The 23150-nt window shown below is 41.2% G+C and overlaps 1 protein-coding gene across 3 annotated transcripts; it reads left to right on the top strand.

Moving 5' to 3' along the window:
* Positions 1-3016: 3016 nt before the first annotated feature.
* LOC118091113 (uncharacterized) lies at positions 3017-22729 on the top strand. Of its 3 annotated transcripts, none has more exons than XM_088652384.1 (11): positions 3018-3162; positions 5595-5684; positions 6326-6433; positions 8858-8942; positions 10849-10910; positions 13595-13777; positions 15180-15262; positions 17415-17491; positions 18827-18964; positions 19821-19853; positions 22512-22729. In XM_088652384.1, exons 2-11 carry the CDS (start codon positions 5628-5630, stop codon positions 22574-22576), a joined length of 891 nt encoding a protein of 296 aa, XP_088508510.1. In that variant the 5' UTR covers positions 3018-3162; positions 5595-5627; the 3' UTR covers positions 22577-22729. The 3 variants fall into 3 exon arrangements, with proteins under 3 accessions (XP_060135577.2, XP_088508510.1, XP_060135576.2); XM_060279593.2 differs by having other exon boundaries at positions 3018-3929; XM_060279594.2 differs by lacking the exon at positions 18827-18964 and having other exon boundaries at positions 3017-3929.
* Positions 22730-23150: the final 421 nt, after the last annotated feature.

Genomic DNA, 23150 nt, shown 5'->3' with positions numbered 1-23150 from the left:
TCCTTCTCCAAGTGGGGATAAATGGTTTCTGGGGCAGAACTACAGGAGTTAATTTTCTTGTGATGAAAGAATACTCTTTGCTCCCTTTCCTCAGTTCTGACGGGTATGTCATTTCAAAAGCTGGAGAGCAATACCCAGCTATCAGGAGATTGTATTTGATCGTTAGTGCCCACACTGCTGAAAAACCAACTGGTACACCCTGTATGGAACAATCAACTCTACAAAGAGCAGCTGACTATCAGCTGTAAAAAAATAGCCATCTAGAGAACAGCACCTACAATCTGGAGTATAGTGTGCCATAAAAGAAACAACAGGACCCCAACCTAAAAATATTTATGTGCGTTGATGGGTGTGGGCAAGAATCTCAATGCTTCCCAGGGCTGTTAGTTCAGACAGTACTGTATAACTGTTGCAAAGAACACCAAACACATTCACCAGACAGCTGGATGTTTCTCTTCTCTCCCTACAGCATGCTTTTACATGGGCAGAATCTGATCCAGAAAAGCAATTTGTAAATAAAAGTCAATGAATACCTTGCCAAGTTGAGGTGCAGGACTGAGCAAATACAGGGTCACTGATAGGTTATGTACAAGCAATCGTAATAGTTTGCTTTCCTTTGCTCCAGGAAACTCTGAGCACTGAGGTTTTGATTTGGGCCTTTGTTCCAAATAGACTCAGAAAAACATGCTGAACATAGCGTCCCACCAATCAGGCAGATTGAGGCAGATGCCTCGGGTGGCAGAATTCCAAGGGGTGGCGCCACAAGGGCGCTCAGCCCACCTCTGCCACCACCGGAGAAGTGAAATGCGGTGGCGGCTTCTGGTAAGATATCACGAGATATCACAGAGTTCTCATGAGATCTTGCCACTGCTTCTCCTTATTTCTCTGCCGCCGCCCTGGGTGCCACCCACCAAAGAAGCAAGGAAAAGCTATTGCAGCTTCTGACGAAATCTTGCAGACCTTTTGCAGGAACCTGGAAGCCACAGACCTGTGACCCCCGTAATGAGGGGGTGGCAAGAGATGGTGGCAGGGAAGGGAAAGCACCTTCTTGTTTTGTCTCAAGTGACAAAACGGGACAGGCCACCCATTTTAAAATGCATAACATTGTAAGTGTTTTGCTGTCAACTTGGTGTCTGAAGGTTGTGAATGTCCTGTATCTAGTTTCTGTTAAAAGCAAAACAAAAGCAAAACCCCTATGCAAAGTCTTATTTTCTGGTGGCAAACTGTCCTGTAATGTGAGGCAATATTGCTGAATATATTGTATTGCGCACTATTAAGGGAAGAAGGACCCCTGGTGGTCATGAGTTATTTAAAAGCAAGGACACAAACATTTGGACGTTTTCACATGTGATTTTTTTTTAAATTGAGATGCATACTTTATAAATGTTAACATTGGGTGGAATCCAAGGAGCTACTTCAGGCATATAAAGAAGCTTGACAATGCCCAATGGAACTGTTTCCCCCCCTTTTGCTTGTGTATAAAAAAATTGAACAGCAGGCTGCTTTGCCATATAAGCAGCAGCTTTGGACTATATCCTGTTTCAAAACCAAATTGTTATGTTGTGTTTGTTGATGGTTACTTTTCAAGAAGCAACAGACCAGGAGCCTCTTAAGTATTTGAAACTAATTGTACAGTTGGGTTGGTTTTTATCGAGCTGTAGTATATAGGATACAGAATATAGCCATATTTAAGCCTTCATTTTAAGCCTTCACTTTTGCTAGGGAGTAAGTTCTATTGGCTTCAGACTTATTTCTGGGTGAACATGCATAGGATTGTATTGTACAAAATGAAGAGCATGCATGCTGCTTTTCTTACTAAAACGCATGTAAGCAAGTAATATAAGCTGCAATTTTAAAATCTACTGCTTATTTTACTTTTGTTTTGTCTCATGTGTTGTTTTATATTTTAACATTTTAAGTAGTTAGCCACCATGGGAATACTTTGCATCAAACAAAAAAAAACCACGAACTGGACTCTTTGCAGTTTGGAAAGTGATGGGGAAACCCATTGAAACATGTGGGATGAACAGATGAGAATTGAGAAGATGTGTAAACTCCTCGTAAATCAGGATGAATGCTCATTGTCATACCACCTGGTAAACCAGGTATAGGCAAACTCTGGCCCTCCAGATGTTTGGGACCACAATTCCCACTGGACCACTGGACCTGTTACCGTAGCTAGGGATGATGGGAATTGTAGTCCCAAACATCTGGAGGGCCAGATTTTGCCTATGCCTGTGGTAAACAAATGAGAACTAACGTTCAGACCACTGCTATGTACACAGTAGCACCTTAAAATGCAGATCTCTTTCTTCTGATGTGTTTCAAGTCACACCTGCATGTTTTGTACACATCAGAGAAGGGGTGGGATTTGGTTTTCTTAACTGTGCAACCCTCTCCCCCCCCAACCTCCTATTCTTGAAGCTGTCTTCTGCATATAATGCACAACACCTGTTTCAAATGTATGCACCTCAATTTGTTAAGTGAATGGGACTTAAGTTATTAATTTAGAGGCTGATTATAGGGGAAACTTGTCTAGCAGCAGTATTTCTCCAGAAATTACAGGCTAGCTGTGGCTTGTGGCTAATATTGTGCATGCACAGCTTCAAAACCCAGTGGCGAAAGTGCAATGGCTGCAGAGTGATATGTAAACAGTCAACCGCTGCATAAATCAGAATGAATGCTGAACAGGTCTGCAGAAAACCCAGTGTTTGCACGGAATTCCAGTGGAGAGCATCCACTAGGTGGCGGAAATCTGCCATCAGCAGAGAAATGGGGTGGGGGGGGGGAATCACCTTTATTATGAAGGGCAGTCTGAATAAAGGTACTGTAGTTGGAATAACAATTTAGTATGTATCGATTAAAATCAGTTACAGTGGTACCGTACCTTATTGCAAGAGTGAATTATTCCTAATCCTGCCGTGCGACGCAAAGGCAAAAACGTCACTTAAAAGGTTTCTCATTGTTTCAGAAAAAGGATAATTTGAATTAAATTGAATTAATAATTTAATTGATAATTTTAATTGATAATTTGAATTAAATTCCTCCGGCCTCTTCATTGGTAACTCTGCAGTCGCGGTCCTCGAGAGACAACTTTGCCATTCGTACATGGAATGATCATCCACCGCGGAGCAGCGTGGCCTTTGGCGCATTTACTCAGAAGTAAGGCACAGAAAAGTTGGAAGAGACGCAGTCAGATGGGCGGCAGAAATTAAAAGAATATTAATGCGTTACGTCTGCTCGTTTCCCCCTCCCAGAGGCGTAGCTGTGCCCAACTCGTCTGCCCCGACGGCGGCAACAGTGACGTCGGAAGCAGGCAGAGTTGCACGGGAGATTTCCCCACGTACAAAACACGTCCATCTGCGTTGCCGCAAAGGCGAAACTATCCCCATTGTTTTAATTTAAAAAAATTGCATTGTCTGCCAAGTGGCCCAACTCTCCCTACTGAATGCAAACGTCTGGTGGAGACGCCATGAGGATTTTTATATGGTTCTGTCCATTTCTGACGGTGCAAAACGCCCCCCCCCAAATCAAACAGGAACCCCAGACAGAAAGTGGGGGGCTGGGGTGCCGTGCGTTACTCCGGCCCCTTTCCCGCCCGTTACCATGGCTGCGGCTCCGAAGCGCGTGGCCGGGGGCGAGGCTGCCATGGCGACCGCGCCGCGCTGGGCTCGCCTGTTTCACGCGCCTCGGCCACCGCAATGGAGCAAAGTCGCTTCTCTCTGCAGGGCCGGAGGCAAGGCGGGAGCCCGGCGCCTCCCTCGACCGGCACGAAGTCCGCCTTCGCCAAGAGCGCCGGGGCGGAGGACGAGGCCGAGCTCGAAGCCGCCGTCTCCAAGCTCGTCTGCAAAGTTGGGCGCGTCCAGACGGAAGCGCGCACGTATCTGCACTCGGCCATAGGCTGCGAGCGGGCCAAGCGCTGGCGGGAGGTAACGGGCGCCTCTGCCTCCTCCCGGCTCGCTAGGGCGGCTGCCCGGTTGCGCGAGAGCGCGCGTAATGGCGCGCCTCTCAAAGCTGCGCGTGGTGAATCCTTCGGGCTCCACGGGTCGAATCCGGCTGTGGAAACCTTCGGGGGGGGGGGATTCATGTTTCGGATTTAATCATCTGGCTTGACCCGCGTGAAGACGTTTCACCCGTTTCCATGTTGGATGAGCTGCACATTCGTTTGTGTGTGACGTAGGGTTCCACACGTCATTTCTCTATTTTAAATAGGGACGTCCTAATCTTTATCATTTATTTATTATTATTATTTATTGAGTTTTGTATATACTGCCCTATACCCGGAGGTCTCAGGGTAGCTCGCAGAATAAAATCAAAATATAAAACCACAAAATACATAACCAAAATAAAAACAGCAACCCAATGACCCGCTCCCCCGCTCAAAAACCCACACCCCACATTTTAAAAGGGCATAAGTAAGAATACATATTTTGTTTTTACCTATTTCTGTTGTGAACTGTTTTAAATCTTCTTCTTTCTTTCTTTCTTTCTTTCTTTCTTTCTTTCTTTCTTTCTTTCTTTCTTTCTTTCTTTCTTTCTTCTTTCTTCTTCTTATTACCTCACCCATCTGACTGGGTTGCCCAGCCACTCTGGGCAGCTTACAAAAAAACAATAAAATGTTAAACATTTTTTTTAAAAAAAAAATCCCTATAGAGGGCAAGTCTTCAGATGGCCCAGAGGTCGCATAACTCCTAAATCTGATGAAAACAGACGTCCTAAGGAAAAGCGGGTTATTCTGGGAGGTGAATCTTCTCGCTGCTTTCTCACAGCAGGGAAGATGTCCTCACTCAGAAGGTCAGCTGGTTTGGCATCTCGCTACCAAAGGCACACACCCAACAAGCCTTAGTTTAGGAGGAGAGGTGGCAGTTGTTCCTATCAAGTGAAAATCGGCAGGCTGCTGTTAACCAGGGAAGGGCAAATGGTTTCTTTTTCTCTGCCCTAAGACGGGGGGGGGGGTATTTCCCCCCCTGTTCGGGTTTTGCCACAGTTGTGCCACACTTTTCTCTCCCAGCAAGCTCAAAGCAGGGTACATGCTTCTCCCCCATCTCATTTAACCCCTACAACAACCCTTTGAGGTTGGTTAGGCTGAGAGATTGTGACTGGCCCAAGGTCACCACCAGTGAGCTTCATGGCTGCGCAGGGATTCGAACCCTGGTCTCCAGGTCCTAGTTCAACACTAACCACCACACCATTCTGAGACACTAAACTTTTGCATTCCTTCTAGGATTACAGTCATTTGTTTTCTTCCTTTGACACAGTGGTGTGGCAGAGCTTGAGAGAAATGGAATGCCTATTGTGATTTTCCTTTCCTTTCTTAATACAGTAGTACTGTTTTTAAATGAGTGCTTTATACACAAGTCATATTGGATACAAATACACACTGTTGTGTGTATACATACACATACATATACACAAATATACACACAATTATATTTCATTCGTATGAATCTTGCAACAATTTTTTGGTAAACAAAAAATTGCAACTGCTCTGACCTGCTTTTTGTTTTTGAAACAGAATTTTTGTTACTTGCAGAAGAAGTTGGACATTTTCACCCCAGCTTTAGGTCCTTATTGTATTTTTATTTTGTTTTCAGGCAATTGAAAACTATAGAAAGCTGCTATCTTGCATGAACACAATGAAGTTTCCTGCAGAATATGTTCCTGGTCATAGCTGTATACGGCTGGTAATTTCAGTTTAGCATTTAAAGCAAAAATAGGACCAAGCACACACTATTAAGCACACACTTGTGGGTTTGGCTGTAAAGCATGGGTTGGTTTTTGATTGATATTTGTATAATTAGTATGGTGCCCAAGCTTCCTATGGCTGTTATGGCGGTTGTTTGGTTTTTACGGTATCCAGGCAGCCCCCAGCTTACATGCGCTCCAATATGTGAGCAACCATGTATATGTATGTGCATTGCGATGAACCTGGAAGTGACCTGGAAACGTCATAAGGATGTCACTGAAGCATCACTAAAAGTATGGAACGGGTGGGGGTGGGGTGGAACAGAATGGTGTTTGCAGGCTTTTTCAATGGGTTTCAATTATATGTGATTTCACCAACATGAAACGTTCACCACCTTGAAATGTAACCCCCGTGTAAATGGGTGTGTGTGCCTCTGTAATCTATATTGTCTTTTAAACATTGGGGGAATAGTTATTCTTGATTAGTCCCAATAGTCCTGGTTGCATTCTTATTTCATAGCACAAAATCTTCTTATAGTGGGTATTACTCGTTATTTTGAGCTTCTGGTGCTGTTTTAATCATACCAGTACTAAAATATTATAAATACTGTAATGTGCTATCCTGGTTCTTATATTTTAGGTGTTTGAAACCTATTATCATCTAGGTGTTGCTCTCCAAAAATTAGATTTGCACCGTGATGCTTTGGAAGCGTTTACTAATGCAATAGAAGCTGCAAATGTCCCCAAGGTATGGAACTTCCATAACATTTGTATTATGTGTACAATTTGTACAGCGGTTCTGTATCGTAGGGAGAGAAACATATTGTTTTCATTTAATTGTTACCTTTAGAGAAGTTTAATGAATCATAGGAATGCATTTTTAGATGCATTGTTCATGTACATAATTTTTAAATAGTATACTATTCACCCCATGATTAGGAGGAATTAGGTTAACAAGGTACTGTTGTGGTAACATTTAACAATTACTGTATATCACATGAGAAATAACACCTAAATAAGTATTTTGGCATTGGCGACGCTTAGCAAGAACTAATTTCTCAAAATGTTAGGATATTTTATGCCGTAGTTATTCCCAAACTTTTTCCCCCACTGACAAATCGAAAATTGCTCAGAGTCTTGGCAAATTGCTTAATTTTATCTGCTTGCTGTAGCAATTGTAATGTGCTATGCTAGAAACTATATGAATTGTAATTGTATCTTTCTTTATTGCTTCTTTTATTTATTATATATTTTATCATATTGCGATTTGAATTCCATAGAATACAACTTGTAATGCAACAAAACACAATATAAGACCATTGTGTGAGCAAATTTTTATTTTGAAAGCATGGTGCAGAGAAAAAAAGTTTGAGAACCACTGCTGTAGTCACTTAAGTAGTATTGATAATGTTATTTAGTACATTGATTAGACATTATGTAGGCATTGGGGCTTTATTGGGGCCCCATAGTTTTTTGGCTTTTTTTTAAAGTAAGTGTCTAGCTGTCCTAGAAAGAAAGTTGTGCAGCAAAATGTGCAGATATCCTTCTAAGCAATTTCTGTGAAATGAGCCATCCTGGCTACTCCCACCTGTTTCTAGCCAATGAGTGAAGTGAGAGCTGTGATTGATAAGTGAGCACCAGGCAATAGAAATCCTTGTTGTTTTCTCCTCCCCTTTAGTGCCCTTTTCCTGCTTCTGTCTTATTTTCCAGGCCATGATAGTTTGCCTTCCCTGTCCCTCTAGCAACCAAAATGCATCTTAATCTGAGATCAGGTAGTCACTAGAAGTTATCTTCTGCAGATATTACACAATAAGTGTGGGTGGGTGTTTAGAAATCCTCTTCCCTCAAAAAGCCAAATGTGTAAACTTTGCAAAAAGCTTAGGCATCTTTCCTGCTGTGCCAAAGTCCAGGCTTTCATTAAGAATTCATTTCATAATTAACTCACAGTACAATGGTATACATGCCCACTTAGAAGTAGGTCTCTTTGTGTTTAATGGGGCTTGTTCCCAAATAGTCAGATGCATGATGGCAGCCTAGGCTTTGGTTTAGGGGTGGCATTGGGGGGAATTATTGTGCCTTTTCCAGCTGTATGGTGGAAACTCAACAAGTTAATCCTTTTCTAGAGATGCAGTCATGGGGGAAGCTTCACCATGAACGGCAGCTGTTCCCCCACAAGATCCTTTTAAAAATAAAATAAAAATGGTGCTACATTGGCCACCCTCCAGTTCTCAGGTACAAAGGGAAGTAATCAGAATGAATTAAATATTTTGTTAGAAGATCAGCGATTTCACATGTGAGTTCTTTAAGAACTCTTGGATGGATAACAGCTGGATGTGATCATTTGTTTATATTGAATTTGTCAGTGATACCGAAAACTTCATTTTTTCACCTGCCTCAGTTCTTCAGACCTGCTCAGGGATCTGCCGTACATCTTCTTTAGTCAAGACAGATGCAAAGAATTAATTCAGCTTCTCTGCAATCTCATTTTCCTCCTTTAGCACCCCTTTAACTCCCTTGTTGTCCAAAGGCTGTAGTCCTGTTCATACTTATCTGGGAGTAAGTCCCATTGCGTTAAGCGGAACACCTAGGTAACTACTGTTGAACTTAACATACTCTCAGACATGCTTCTGCATCTAACATTGCACTTTTAGGTATGGAAAAAAGAGAGTGTGTATTGTTTTGCCTTCAAATTTTATTTCTGTGATCTATTTATACTTCAGATTAAACGTAAGTTATTATAAGTGTTGTTAGTGCCTTTGTAGTTCCCATACAATCTCATTAAATTCTGTCTTCGTTCCTTTTTCTCTGCAAGGGAATAAATTGATTCATATGAGGCATGCTGCTAATGTTATAGTTCCTTGTCTAGCCCCTTGGGTTCTAATGTTTTTTAAACTCAGTACAATTATGGGAAACACTGCACTGGAATGATGACATAAATCTTCCCCGTAGGAGTCTGAACAGTCTGGGGAGTAATCTCATAGAACCCCGCTGAGGTAAATAAGACCAGTAATTTGAAATAAATAAAAGAGCAATGGAGCTAATGTGAATGGCTCAAGAGTTCCATTAGATTCACAATGGCAGTGTTTATGTGGCATAGCTGTGTAGATCACATTGCAGGGCTGTATTAAATATAATAATATTGCAGCTCACAAGAGTATCCTCTTTTCTCCAGCGTGTCTGTCATGTTGGCTGCGTTACAGGCTCCTACTACCAGACACCTGCGTTTGCGAGGAGAGCTTATGCATATGTAAAATGCGGTAAGACATATTGCTTCTGTAGCCAAGCTCAATAAGCATGCTTGTGTAGGAAAAGTAATAAGTCAAATTGAAATATATTCTGCCCGCCTTGGCATCACCATGGAACAGCGTGATAAGATCTGAGTTTGGATTCTACAGTGTTATGAGTCTGTCTTACGTGCCAAAGGCAGATGTTCTTCTAAATTCGGTGAAAATCAACAGGTAGTGTGTGGATTGGGATCACACCAACTGTGCCCCCTACTTCCCCTGGGCTGTATATATTCATCTGAAGATCTTCACAGAGTTGCATACATGTTCTGTATCTTGCTGTGATGCATCCTGTATTCTGATGTGAATGGTCAGTGTTCCTAGTGTGTCTGGGAATTGACATCTGTGCACTGAATCAATTCAAATCAATCCTCAACCGGCTGATATTTTTGTAATGTAAGTTCAGAATCATTAAGGAGGTGGGAACCCTCTCTCTCTAAAAGAAACCTCTACCTGGCTATTTCAACCACTTACTTCAGAGATGAAGCCTGTTTTGCAATTAGTCCGAAAACAATCCAGCTCTGTTAAGATGCCATATTTTACAGATCTTGAATTCCCTTTAAAATGAGGCTTCACTTTCACCCTTGTGTCTCTTCGAAACCATTTAACTAAAAAGTCTAAAGATTCTCTCAGATTTTCTTTTCCACAGGGAGCTCTGCACATGCTCTGAAAACTAGATTCTATGCAAGTAGGTAGAATGTAACTAGATAAGTTAGATTGACTTTTTTATTTAATTGGAAGACTCTCTGTATATGACTTTGTTTCATTCCATTTCCCTACAAATAAGGTCCTTTATAGTTTGGCATTGGCTTCATTGCTTTTAAAAGGCAGCTCCATGGAATTTCTCACTTCAGTCTTCCTCGTGTACCTGCATGGCTATCCTTTAGTGTTCCAAGCATAGTTGAGACGAGTCTCTAAAATTTGCAGGAGGGTGATAGTGGAAGGGGAGTAGGTGAGACAAAGGTTTTGCTTGGGCTTGTTCCAGCTTGTTTACATAGCACTAAACCATTGATTTTAGCATTACAGTGGACCCTCTGGATATGAACTTAATTCGTTCTGGGGGTCCTTACATACCCTGAAAAGTCTGCAACATGAGGCGCTGCTTCTGCGTGCACACACGCAGCGCGATAGAGCGCTTCTGCGCATGTGCACAGAGTGCTTCTGCACATGCACATGCGGCGAAACCCGGAAGTATACACTTCCGGGTTTGCCGTGTTCCCAACCTGAGAGTTACGTTACCCAAAGGTTAAGTAACCTGAGGATCCACTGTACGTGCCAACCAGTTGAATGGCAACTCAACATTTTCTGGCCCTACAAGTAGCCTTGTCTTTGGGTTTATTAACAAAATGTAGTTTGCAGTGATAAGATTGGTTACTTGCTAAAGTTATCAGTTGGCCTTCATGCTGAGTAATATTAGTAAGGCTGTGGCCCATTTCGCACGGTACAGTAAACAGTAGTTAAAAACAAACCATAATTTAATGCAAATGTACAGGATTCTTGTGCGTGCTGCCAAGAAGTTCACTCTCTGCTCCTCCCTGTGGGTTCATGGTTTATTTCTTTCCAAACAAACTACCGGTACTAGTGGTAACTAAGGTTGGTTCTTGGCTTACTGCTTATGGCTTGTTTGGAGAGAAACAAACCTTGAACCAAGTTCAGATGTAGCAGCTTAGCAGGAGCAGAGGAGGAGGGAAGCAAGAACTTTTCACCAGCATGCCCAAGTACATAGTGCATTCATACTAAACCATAGTTTGTTTTTAATTATAATTTAATGTGATGTGCAAACCAGGCCTGTATGTGCACTAATGAAAAGCAGCAAGTTGATATAATATTTTGTGGTGGTTGATAATCATAGAAGAAACTCTCTCTGCTCTGTTTCTAGGCAAAATCAAAAAAGCAATATGTGATGCTACAAGAGCTGTGGATTTAGACCCCAGGAATCCTGTGAGTAGTAATGCTGTGGTTCATGTAACTATAGGATTTGCTGTATGTACATTTTATACTCTTGTAGAATTTTAAGATTTTTATTCGGGAAAATTGTGCCATATTTAGATTTGTCAGTAAGAGGTAAGCCCAAATAAATACACGAATTTCTTTGCAGACTCATGAAGAGTTGAAGCAAGCATCCATGTCCAAGGCCTCAGTTGCACAAAGCCATTTCATGATTTGATAAAAATTACACTGCTGCACCATAAAACTGATTTTATAAACACAAGCTGATGCGGTAAACATTTGCTATACAGTACTATGTCTATGAATCTAGTAGAACTTGCTGTTACTTGAGCACAAACATATTGTTGCACTCTCCCTGTTTCTCTTGAGTGATGAAAAATTCCAGGGCTCAGCACATACAGTAGCTGAATTTGGTTTCCTTTGGAAGAAGGACACTAGATGCTTACAGTGTTTTGTAATGTTTTAGTTTATTTACAGAGATACAGGTTGGGTATAGGAGGAGGTACATCTTTAACATTCATATCAGCCAACCAAATCTACCACCCTTCATCTGATCTCCAGAGAGAAGCAGCTCTGAATCTCCTGATGCTGTTAGCTTATAAAGGAATTACAAACTCCTATTTCTCTGTGTATGTTTCTCTGTCTGTCTTAGTCCTTAGTCAAATCTAAACTTTCTTTTGTTTCTTTTCACACAGAGGCACACAGGAGTTAACACTCCTTTATTATCTTCAGGATTCTGGCGGGGAGTTGCCTTAATCCACATGAATTGCCCTGTTCTCAGAAATCTAGCAGCAAGATGTATGAGCTTTCGTGTGCATGCACACTTCTTCAGATACACTAGAAACAGAAGTGTCAGACCCTATATATATACAGAGGGTGGTGGGGGTGGGTGGGAATGGGTGGTGGGCTGATGGGAGTGGTAAACCTGGAGATGGCTGTTAATGGCTGCTGATGGCTGCAATTAGTCCTGGGCTGAGGTGCTAAAGAGAGCTTGATCATGCATAATGAGATAAGAATCCGATGTCTGGGATGAATAGAGACATCGGATTCTTATCTCATTATGCATGATCAAGCTCTCTTTAGCACCTCAGCCCAGGACTAATTGCAGCCATCAGCAGCCATTAACAGCCATCTCCAGGTTTACCACTCCCATCAGCCCACCACCCATTCCCACCCACCCCCACCACCCTCTGTATATATATAGGGTCTGACACTTCTGTTTCTAGTGTATCTGAAGAAGTGTGCATGCACACGAAAGCTCATACCAAAATATAAACTTAGTTGGTCTTTAAGGTGCTACTGAAGGAATTTTTTTATTTTGCTTCGACTCAGACCAACACGGCTACCTACCTGTAGCAAGATGTATAACAATGTAAAAACATGTGCAGTGCTTACACTGGATTAATAATACTTCCTAAATCTGTGGTTCCCAAACTCCTCTCCCACCCTGCAGACCACTTGGAAATTCCTGAGGCTCTTGGTGAACCTCTTAATATATTTTTGGGTGTTCTACTAATCAAAGCACATACATAATTCATATTTTAATAACCGTAGTCTTGCCTTTTTAGTGCAATGGATGAATAATCCCCCATGCTGGCTTCGCCATAGACCTGAGGCCAAGCTGCTGAGAACCGCCCTTTCAACTGGTGATTTTTAAAAGGAAAAAGTAGCAGTCTGCACCAGCACCATATTACAGAAATCAATAAAGACTGGAGCCTCTTTGCCCTGTGTGATGATTTGCCCCTTGTCAAAGCATTCTCTACCTCTTATCATTGCAAAAAGTCAATCCAATGCCAGGACCAAGTCTTGATATTCTTGGTGGATCATCTGGAGTGGAGCTCACAGACCACAGTTTGAGAAAGGTTTAAAATGCAATGGTGTGGCTTCAGTCATGATCTCGCCACAATTTGCATCTACACTGGCTCTCTGTTAGTTTCTGATTGCAAAGTGCTAGTTTTAACCTCTAAAGCTCTTAAGTTGGTTGGGTTGTGGCTATCGAAAATATTGGACCTGCTTTTCACCTTAAATCAGTGGCAGAGGTTCTTCTCTGTTTCCTCCTCTATTTGGAGGTGAGGAGTGTAGAGAAGCATAATGGCCGTGGGATGCCTAGGGAACATCTTTTCTAGGTATGTCTTCCTACTGTGCCTGGCGCTGGTGGAAGGCTGCTGTTCTCTTGTGACTTTCATTGAAGTGTTCCTTTAAAGTAGACTAGTTCAGCTGTTTTCTCTGTTTATTTCGTAGCTTAATCATTGTGTGATTTGTGTTTGTAGAACTTATATATATATCATTGATTTATTGTAAGCTGTTTCAAACTGTACAGTTTGGAGTTATGCTACCCTTGTAGCCTGTCTGTGATCTACGCAGTTCCTTCACCCATTTCATCTTTGTGGGAAGCCTTTGAAGTAAGTTAGGAGCTGAAAAGTAGTGACTTCTGGCGAGGGGCAGTAGTAATATGCTGCAGATCCCAGGTTGAATACCAGGTAGAGCTGGGCATTCCCCCTGAAAACCTAGAGAGCTGCTGCCACTCAATACTGAGCTTGACTTTCCTAAGGTGAGCTCCATCCCTGAGTGGGGATTTGAACCTGTTAGTTCAAGCTACCTGTGGATTTAAGCCGTGATTTAGACAAAACACCTTTTTTCAGTTTATGCTGACTGCTATACTTTTTATTTCCTAGGATGTGTACTGTATCAGAGCTCTTGCATGGAGCTCAGCAAAAGAAAAAATGAGAGCCCTTACTGATTTGAACTTTAGTTTCAAGCTGAATTCATCTCATATTTGCACTATGATCTTAAGGGGAGCTATTTTAAACTCCCTTGGGAAACTGCCTCCTCCGAAGAAAAATAAAGATCATGAAAAGGTAAATGGCATTGTCCTGGAACTTATGGTTTTCATTGGTTTGCCTCATAATTGCCTCTGAAGGGGCTACCAGATTATATCCAATTCTGAAAAAGGTCTAGCACAAAACAACAAACACTGGACCTATTAGTATGTAATTTGACAGACTTTAGCTGCTTGCTAGGGGCTATTCAGCTATAGATCTCACACTCATTACTGTCAATAAGCTGGGGAAGTTGTAATCATATTAAAATAATAATTATAATAGTGAATTGGAGGGCTGCAACGCTTTGTTTTTCTGAATTGGGATTTGTTTTGTGACCCTGAGCCAAATTGGAGACTCAAAAATTGGTTTCTACTGTCTCAGGCTGTTTTTTTCAGAATGTTGAGTGGGAGTCGGAACCAAATCTCGTGCTCGGTGCACACCTCTTGTTTCCATATCTATTAATTTCATGTTCTTCACCACACAGCTCCTCATTGAGGGTAAAGAAACAAGCACTGTTTGTGATTGTGTATGATTACCGTGGCATGGCAGGCTAATCACCTATGTGACTAGAAAGGCTATAGCCAGCAGCAGCATTTTAATACATTCAGGTTATCATGTGAAAACTGTATTTACTGTGGATAGAATGTTATGTAGCCTGGTTCTGTTTCCTTGTCAGATATTGAAAATCTTTTCTCTCTGTGTATAATATTAATAAGACAGTGGCTGTGAAATCTATGCATTGGAACCCCCTCATGTTTCTTTTCAGGGTTTCAGTGCTTCACACGATCATTAAAGAAGCCATCTCTTGACATCTACAGATATGATTACATTTCTAGTGTTTCTGTTCTGATTAACTCTGAAATTCTTAAGGAAGTGTGACACCAGCCACCCACTTGCATGCTTTTTAATTAAGTCCAATTAAGTCCAATGTTATTCTATGACGTAGGAAAGTTGAATACAGGTTTCCCCGCATAATGACACGGTTTGAACAGCATTTTTATATTCTTTACGAAAGCATTATCCTCTGTATTTAGCACTACAGTAGATACATCCCCACTTTTAAATGACTCTATATGTCTATATGTTACATCCTTGAAGGAAAGCCTCCATTCTGCCTATCTGTAGAATGGCTAGTAGTGCTGGCATTGCAATACTAAGAAAGGACCAAGTGTTCTGCTATAGGCACAGCCTAAAATAGTCTTTCCACTAATTTTCATCCCTGGCAATGAAAACAAAAACCAAGATCCTCTATTCCAGTATCAAATTCTGAGTTATCCAGATTCTAAATAAATAAGTCAATTTACAGCATTGCACCTTTTAGAAATCCTACATGTGCTCTTAATCAACCCTTATATTCCAATGTCTAGTAGTACTGATTTTTCTGAACACACTGGTACCTGTCTCTGAAGATTATTTAATTGTTTTTGTATCCCAATAGGCATCTAATATATCCTGGGAAAGTAGGAATTTCTTTGATGTGGAAGATTTTTATAGTCCCAAAATTTCTTCATTCTATGATAAGTGAGTAGGAACGCAAGCAGCTGCTGCATGCAGTATAAAATTGCATGATAGCAAATGCAAACTATTGGAGGGAACGCTGTGCTTTTGAAAAGGGCTTGAAGTAGCGAAGTAATCTCTTTGCACTTATTCCATTTCAGTTCGTATCTTCCACTGTAGTTGCAGCAGCACTGTACTTCGCTGAGAAGCTGGATTTCTCCTTCAGGGGAATTTAAAACAACAGCAACCAGGAAAAGCCATCTGGGGAATGGGTAACTTGAAGTGCTGCTGGGATATATTTAACCATTCTCCATTCCAAATCCCTTTCCTGGCAGCATTCATCCCCACTGACATGGGATTTTCAAATAACTTTGGATATAATTTGGAGTGAGGAAGTAGCAATGGATTCCCAATTGCCCTCTCCTGAAGTGGCTTTTCTTGCTATACACAAAGGATGATTGGTGTGTGTTTGTGTATTTACATCATGTTTATTTCTGTGTAATGTGTAGTTTGATTTTCAAAGAACAATTCCAGGATTTCACAACATACTCATGTGAAGTGCATTAAGTGTGTGCATCCACAGTGATATGGGGTCAGAATGAATCAACTGCAGAATCATTCCTTCACTACCAGAAATGCACAGGATGAATGTACTCTTAAATAACATATACAATTGATTAGGGAATGAATAATACACAGACACATTATCATCATCATTATTTATTAACATGTAATTTGGATTTTTAAAATATCTGCTATAATATTCTTTTTTTCTTTTTTAAAAAAGCATGTTTGAAAATTAAATCTGACCTTTTATATATAACCTTCATAAAAATGAATGAATAGCCCTCTTTTGGGGGGAGCTGGAGAGCCAGTGTGGTGTAGTGGTTAAGAGCAGTAGACTCGTAATCTGGTGAACTGGGTTCACGTCCCTGCTCCTCCACATGCAACTGCTGGGCTAGTCACACTTCTTTGAAGTCTCTCAGCCTCACTCACCTCACAGAGTGTTTGTTGTGGGGAGGAAGGGAAAGGAGAATGTTAGCCACTTTGAGACTCCTTAGGGTAGTGATAAAGCAGGATATCAAATCCAAACTCCTCCTCCTCCTCCTCCTCCTCCTCTTCTTTTGAAATGCTGTTTTCAAGAAAGAATTGTGAGGCACATCACCACAGCTGTTATCCTCCAATCTATTTTATTGACTTTTTAATCCTATTTGATGCCTGGGCATTAACTGATTGCTGCAGTTTGCTCAGTTAGTACTCCAGCTCTCAAAAAATGTGGTTACCTTAAGCAACTAGCGTGTACTTCATTTTAGGAAATATTTAAATAAGTAACTACCTGTAGATCTTTTAAAAAATTGATTAATGATTTCAGATGCCTTTTTTGATTATTTAAATAAATCCACCCTAGACATAAAGGGACCCCTGACCGTTAGGTCCAGTCGCAGACGACTCTGGGGTTGCGCTGCTCATCTCGCTTTACAGGCCGAGGAAGCTGGCGTTTGTCCGCAGACAGTTTTTCCGGGTCATGTGGCCAGCATGGCTAAGCCGCTTCTGATGAAACCAGAGCAGCGCACAAAAACCTTCCCACCGGAGCGCTACCTATTTATCTACTTGCTCTTTCATGCTTTCGAACTGCTAGGTTGGCAGGAGCTGGGACCTAGCATCGGGAGCTCACCCTGTCGCGGGGGTTTGAACCACAGACCTCCTGATCGGCAAGCCCAAGGCTCAGTGGTTTAGACCACAACGTCACCTGCATCCCTACCCTAGACATACATTGACTTTTAAAAAAAACTACATCTGGGAAGAAAGGCTTCTAAAATTATACATTAGCAGAGCGATCTTAGACATTTCTATTCAGAAGTAAGTCTGAAGGAGCTCAATGGGACTTTACTCGCAGGTAAATCAGGCACAGGATTGCAGCCCGAGGGAATTATACTCATGCTTGAAACTCCAGAGAGCTTCATTCAGCCATTGTAGACTGTATTACCGGTAATCTCGGCCAGCCAATGGCCTGTTTCCTTTGTCCTCACATCTAAAGCAGTTTCCTTTGTTCTTACGTTTTGTGATGTTGAATAAACCATGAAATGAAGGTAATAGTGCATAAATATATTACTATGCATAAATGTTAACAAAACCAAGTTCCTTATCTTCTGATGATTTTTTTATTTATTTGTAGATACCTCTGGTCTCTAAATGTTTTTCACACCGTAACTGAAATAGACCTGTTCGATGGAGCTAGATTCCTCTCCAACTGTAAGAGCCAGTAAATGTACTTAAAATGATTATGCTACAAATGCCCGCTTTGCTTTGCCTTTGAGTTAGTTGGATTCCTCGAAAATGTCCTTTGGTTATAGAAGCCTACAGGAGCACCTCCCTCAGTGGGGTGAGTTTCAGCTATGTCCTCCTGGCAGCAGTGCCATTGCTACTTTACTAAGAAGGAGAGGGCAAGGCCATGGCTGCATGGCTGCTCTGGTGGAGACAGCAGAATAGCTCCATTGGTGCATCAAGAAGCCCCAACCTCACCTGCCACCTTTCCCCTCCCCTCCCTTCCCTTCCCCTGTGATGCTTCTGCCAGGAGGCTATTGCTGCCACCAGGTGAGACACCCCTGTAGCCTTAGAAAAATAGGATTTGGAGAAGAAATTGCAGGAGATGAGTAGAAATACTTTGAGAGTCATGCTAGGGTTGGAAGGAAAACGCACGTTTTTAAAAGCATGCCTAGATCCTCTGGATCAGTAAATTCTCCTCAAAATGGGGAGGCTGAAATGCAGTATTTTAGAACAAACATCTGTATTTAATTTCTGGAAAGCTGAGCAATGGGAAGTCCCTGCCACAAGGAAAACACCGTGTCAAAGAATCCAGTAATAGCAACAGAACATGATGTCTGCTGCCTTTATCTGCCACCATTTTGTCGCAGGCTCTGCCACTGCACCACCGTTTTGTCACCAATGAGCTCAGTAATTTTCAACCCATCTCAAGCAGATCCTAGGGGGGGATTTTTTTTAAGCACGGTTTATGGGAAAGATGAACCCTCATGCCAGTTTTTGCTTTTGTTGTTCCTGAGTGCTCCCCATCTTTTACTGGAAAGACTAAAGGTTGTCTTCGGTGCTGTGAAAGCAGTATTCTACTTGAGCAACAGGACTTCTTCTCGTCTCCCCTCATGCCCCCGAAATTGATCTGGAGGGTCCCCCCAGCCTTCATCAGCAGAATTGGAGGGTGTGGGACTGCAGGCGAAAGGAGGGAGAAGTTTCACTGCATATGAATAACTATTTTGGACAAGTGGAACAGCAGTGTTGGATACGACACACGACTGTGCTACGTGCACCTTAAATTGGGTTTTATTACGTAGAAAAATATGCCTCCTCAAGTCAGCAGCATTCTTAAAGTGACTACTGTTCTAGCAGTGAAAGCTGTACATACTATGAAACTTGTTTACTTTAACTTACATTCTGATTTCTGTTCTGCCTTAGCTAAGTATTTCGTGACTGTTTTTTGTTTTACAGTTCGTTTTAATCCTTTAATTCAGAAAAACCTTTTCTTATAATATATATATATATTGCATAACATAATTTCTCATGTTTTTGAATTAGCCATTAACAAAAACAAAGAACAAAACCTGAGGAGACCATTTAAATGTGGCTCTCTGACAGTGTATTCCGACAACATTTCCTTATTAAGGCGAAAGATGTACTCACGGCAAAGCATGGCATCAGTCACAGGAATTACTGGTAAAAACTAAATAGATACTTCAACATAAGAAATAATAGGACGCTTTCTTGCTTCAAGCTTGGCAATGTAGTTGTGATTGTTAAGGTGCTTGCATTTGCACAGACTGAATCTTGCACACACAAACATATGCATTTACCTAGAGATGTCTGAGTATTTTAACGAAAACAGGGGTAGAAATTGCTGATGTTTGCTTATCAGTCCAGTGAATACAATTGCTATTCACTGTTGTTGCTTTGAGTCCACGATTGATATGTAATGGGTTAGGTTTTGCATCAAAATGAATGGGGTGGAATAAGGCAATGGCCACATAATTCACATTAATTTTGTAAACAGTGTAAATTATATAATTTTATCACAGCAGGCAGCAAGACAATGTTTTGGATGGAGGATAAACTGTGGCAGAACAAAATAGCTCAGTTGGTTTAGAGTGTGGTGCTTATAATGCCAAGCCTGCAGGTTCGATCACTTAAAGGCAGCTGCATACTCCTGCATAATCTCTTCCAACTCATATGATTCTATGCTCAAGAAACAGTGTTGCATGCAACACACACACACACATTCCCCCTTCCACCCTTATAGACAGGCCTTCTGCTATGATGTGAGGGTGTTTCAAGGAAGTTGAAGAATAGGAATAAAGTCCTGAAAACAATATATGCTATATTAAAACCTGTGAAAAGAGAAGTCCGCAGTAATTTCCTTAAACAGTCACAAAATAACCCAAATACTACACTGCATATTTATAAAACACATTGATAATATTTGCTGTTATGTGTGCAGTTGCTTTTTAAATACATCCTAACACTTGCTTTTCTGTATTATTATTATTATGCCTGAATACTGGATTGGTGCTCTCAGGGAAGAGTCGCTCCAGTTTATCATCAGCATCTGGTAATCATTTATTTTATTTTTTCATATTGTTAGAATTTGTACCAGAATTGTTTTTATATAAACACTCTCAAAATATTAAAGTGTTCATCAAGCCCTGGAAGCTTCAACAGAAGCTTCAGAAAGAAAACTTGGAAACATGATCTGCTTTGTATATTATAATATAGGCAATGTAATCCATCTTATCCCCTGGCAGGAATCTATGTTACAAGCAGCTGGAGCCACATTTATTTAAAGCCATATTGGCTTGTGAGTTGTGTGGTTCCCCCTGCTGCCATACTCTACCTTTCTCTTAGATCAGTCTGTAGTAATATAATCATCCTGCCACAAAATAAATCAACTGGCTTCTGCAGACCGGTGGTATAAAATATTACAGGATTTCAGGCAGGAAGCTGATTAGAAATGAAGCTGTGTAAAAGCCCACAACCTCTGCAGGTGCAAACAGTATTTAAAGTAGAATCGTATGTGACTTCTCTGATAGCAGCACGAGCAGAAATCATCATGAATGCACAATAAAAATGGTGTCTGCAGAGTTCCGAAGACTACACTGGATTTATACAATGCTGTCCTAATACAGTCATACCTCGGTTTAAGTACGCCTTGGTTTGAGTATTTTCAGTTTAAGTACTCCGCGGACCCATCTGGAACGGATTAATCCACTTTCCATTACTTTCAATGGGAAAGTTCGCTTCAGGTTAAGTACGCTTCAGGTTAAGTGCAGACTTCCGGAACCAATTGTGTTTGTAAACCGAGGTACCACTGTAAATCATATCATTTGCCCCCCCCCCCTGTTATTACTGTGCCTGACTACTGAATTGGTGTTCTCAGTGAAGAAAGACTCACATTTGTCAGCTACACAGAAATCTGGTAATTAGTTTTTCTTACCATGATTATTGTTTTTCTATAAACCATCTCAAAAAGGTTGCATTTGAAGGCCTTAAAATGTTCAACAGAAGCTGCAGAAATGAAACCTGAGAGTATGGTGCACTTTGTACCTTGTGGGGAATGCAGTGCAACCTCAACACATGGCAGGAATCCTTTCGCCAAGCAACTGAACCATCATTTCCCAACCCCCAATGCGGCATGCCTGCCATTTGCCAGAGTACTACCTGTGAGATGCAGTGCCATATGGCCAGCAATTCTTGGAAACTTGAAACCCTCTGCTGTCTTCTGAGCTTCTCTAGGCCCTGACCATTTCAATGAATAAGGCATCTTAGTTTTCTATAGTTTACTGGGCCTGGATTATTCCTTGGAAGGAATACTTAGAGACAGGTAACTCTCAAGTCAACCACCATACAGAGGCTGCAGTCGCACCTTGCAATGGTAGCGCAGAAAAATAAATCCTACAGATCTAAATAAACACCACCTTCACCTAGCGATAAGGAATGACACAAGGCCGATGTTTGCTGAGCACCCTTGGGTCAAGATTAGATGCACTATGGACCCCAGGATCCTAATCTGCCTGGGAGTATTTCTTATAGTGCACAAGTATGACTTCCTAGAAGCATGATCAGTAGAGGGGCTACGGAGTGTATTGCCTAGATTATTATGCCCAGGCTCACCACGTCCCTAGCAATGGTATAGGAGCCCTTTCTCTGCATGGAGCAGCTTCCTTGGGCCAGTAACCTTCCATAGGATAGTCAGGAGGTCCACCCTCCACCTTCATGGGACATTCAAAGAGCATTAAGTTTGCTTCTTAAGAATCATGCAATGGATCGTGCAATGAGTACTACAAAGCTTTTTCCTCCCACCATGTTCCAAAGATACTGCTCTTTTCAATGCCTTTGCTCTCTATTCTGCAACCCTATTGACTGACAACTTAAAGTTGGACTCACCATGACTTAAGTATAGGGGAGAAATTCAATTTAGTTTGCATTTAAAGGTGAACCTACATAGTTTGCACTTTCCCAAGCAATATGCAAACTGAAACATTTCCTACAAAAGTTGCACCTTTTTGAATTTTGCAGTGCCAAATAATGTGTATCCCTTAGCTGTTTTAAGTCTTATGTGTTCAGTTTATCCATATGTTTTATCTTATGATAGTTTGTGAAGGAAATAAAATTTGATACTTTGTATGAAAATGCATATACTAGGGTTATGTTTGCATTGAAACACACTATTTTATAGGTGCAAATAACCTACAAAAATGGATTATAGTAAGGAAATGTGTTTTAGAAAAAGCATGTGTATTAGGCAAAACTCCGTACAAATGTTTGTATAAAAAGAAATTCACACTAAAGTGCCGATGAATTTTCATGAGGATTTGTAAAAACAACAACAACCCAAAATTGTTGAGGAGAACTGAACTTGAGATTGAAAAATGAGAAACAGATAAACTTGATAGATTCACCATGGCTACTGTGAAGTACTCTTCTAGTAAACAAGGAGTGAATCAGACTACGTAGCTCACACACACAATAGGGGAACAACCAGATCATTGAGAGTGGTTTGGATGTTTCCGCTGCACAATTCACCACGGTAGTTTCTTAGTTAAGGACGCTGCTGTAGTCTTACTTTCCCTAAACAATGGCTTTTTGTTTATAAGAGATATTATTTAAATTAGGCTGGAGTCCATTTGAAAATTGGTGATGGTTAAACTAATGCAAAAATACAGAAGAGAGAATGCTGAATACAGTAACCCCTCCTCTCCCTCTTCCTTAGGCAGTGAAAATTTAAAGAAAACTGTGGCAAAAAGAACAAGTTCATTTACAGGCTGGGAGGCATGAAGAAGAAAACAGCTTTCAACAGGATCATGGTGGCCTAGTACACGTGGCAAAGTATCAAGTGATGTTTTTGGCAGTGGAGCTTAAAATATGCTATATTTTAAAACTGGCATTCTTTAAAATGTATTCCGTTCCTTAGTAAAGGGCTTTATTTAATATATGCATATGCTAAGTGTGTTTGTATTGTACCTCCTTGGTGCGGCTCTCAGGATCCTCACTTGTTTGTGGGTGGCATGACAAAACCTACGCCGGCCCCAAATCTATTTGCATTGTGCATTTACACTGTTATGGGGGATGAGGCATGATTCATCTTCAAGTCCTAAAGAGAAAACACAGCTTGATATTATAACTGGAGAGGGCCCATAAGACTTTTCAAAATAAGCGTGAGTGACTTGAACTTGCCCATTGACCACATTATGCAGTGCTATAACATTACTCATTTATATCAATTCAGAACACTCTGCATAAAATTGATTCTGAACAGGAAGGGAAATACCTGTACTCTTAGTGGTACCACACACACCTCACTTTTTGTCCCCTTGACGCACCCAAAAGGCATCTAACAAAAATTTCAAAA

The sequence above is a fragment of the Zootoca vivipara genome, chromosome 9 (assembly GCF_965207765.1).
Source record: "Zootoca vivipara chromosome 9, rZooViv2.hap1.1, whole genome shotgun sequence".
In the NCBI taxonomy this organism is placed as follows: domain Eukaryota; kingdom Metazoa; phylum Chordata; class Lepidosauria; order Squamata; family Lacertidae; genus Zootoca; species Zootoca vivipara.
The sequence above is the reverse complement of the archived record's forward strand: the minus strand, read 5'-3'. Positions and strand labels throughout refer to the sequence as shown.

Excerpts from the sequence above, each read along its gene's own strand:
- LOC118091113 (XM_060279593.2), top strand. The coding sequence starts at position 3,702 with ATGGAGCAAAGTCGCTTCTCTCTGCAGGGCCGGAGGCAAGGCGGGAGC. Across the intron at positions 6,434-8,857 it reads AAGCTGCAAATGTCCCCAAG|CGTGTCTGTCATGTTGGCTG; the intron begins GTATGGAACTTC and ends TCTTTTCTCCAG. Across the intron at positions 8,943-10,848 it reads TTATGCATATGTAAAATGCG|GCAAAATCAAAAAAGCAATA; the intron begins GTAAGACATATT and ends CTCTGTTTCTAG.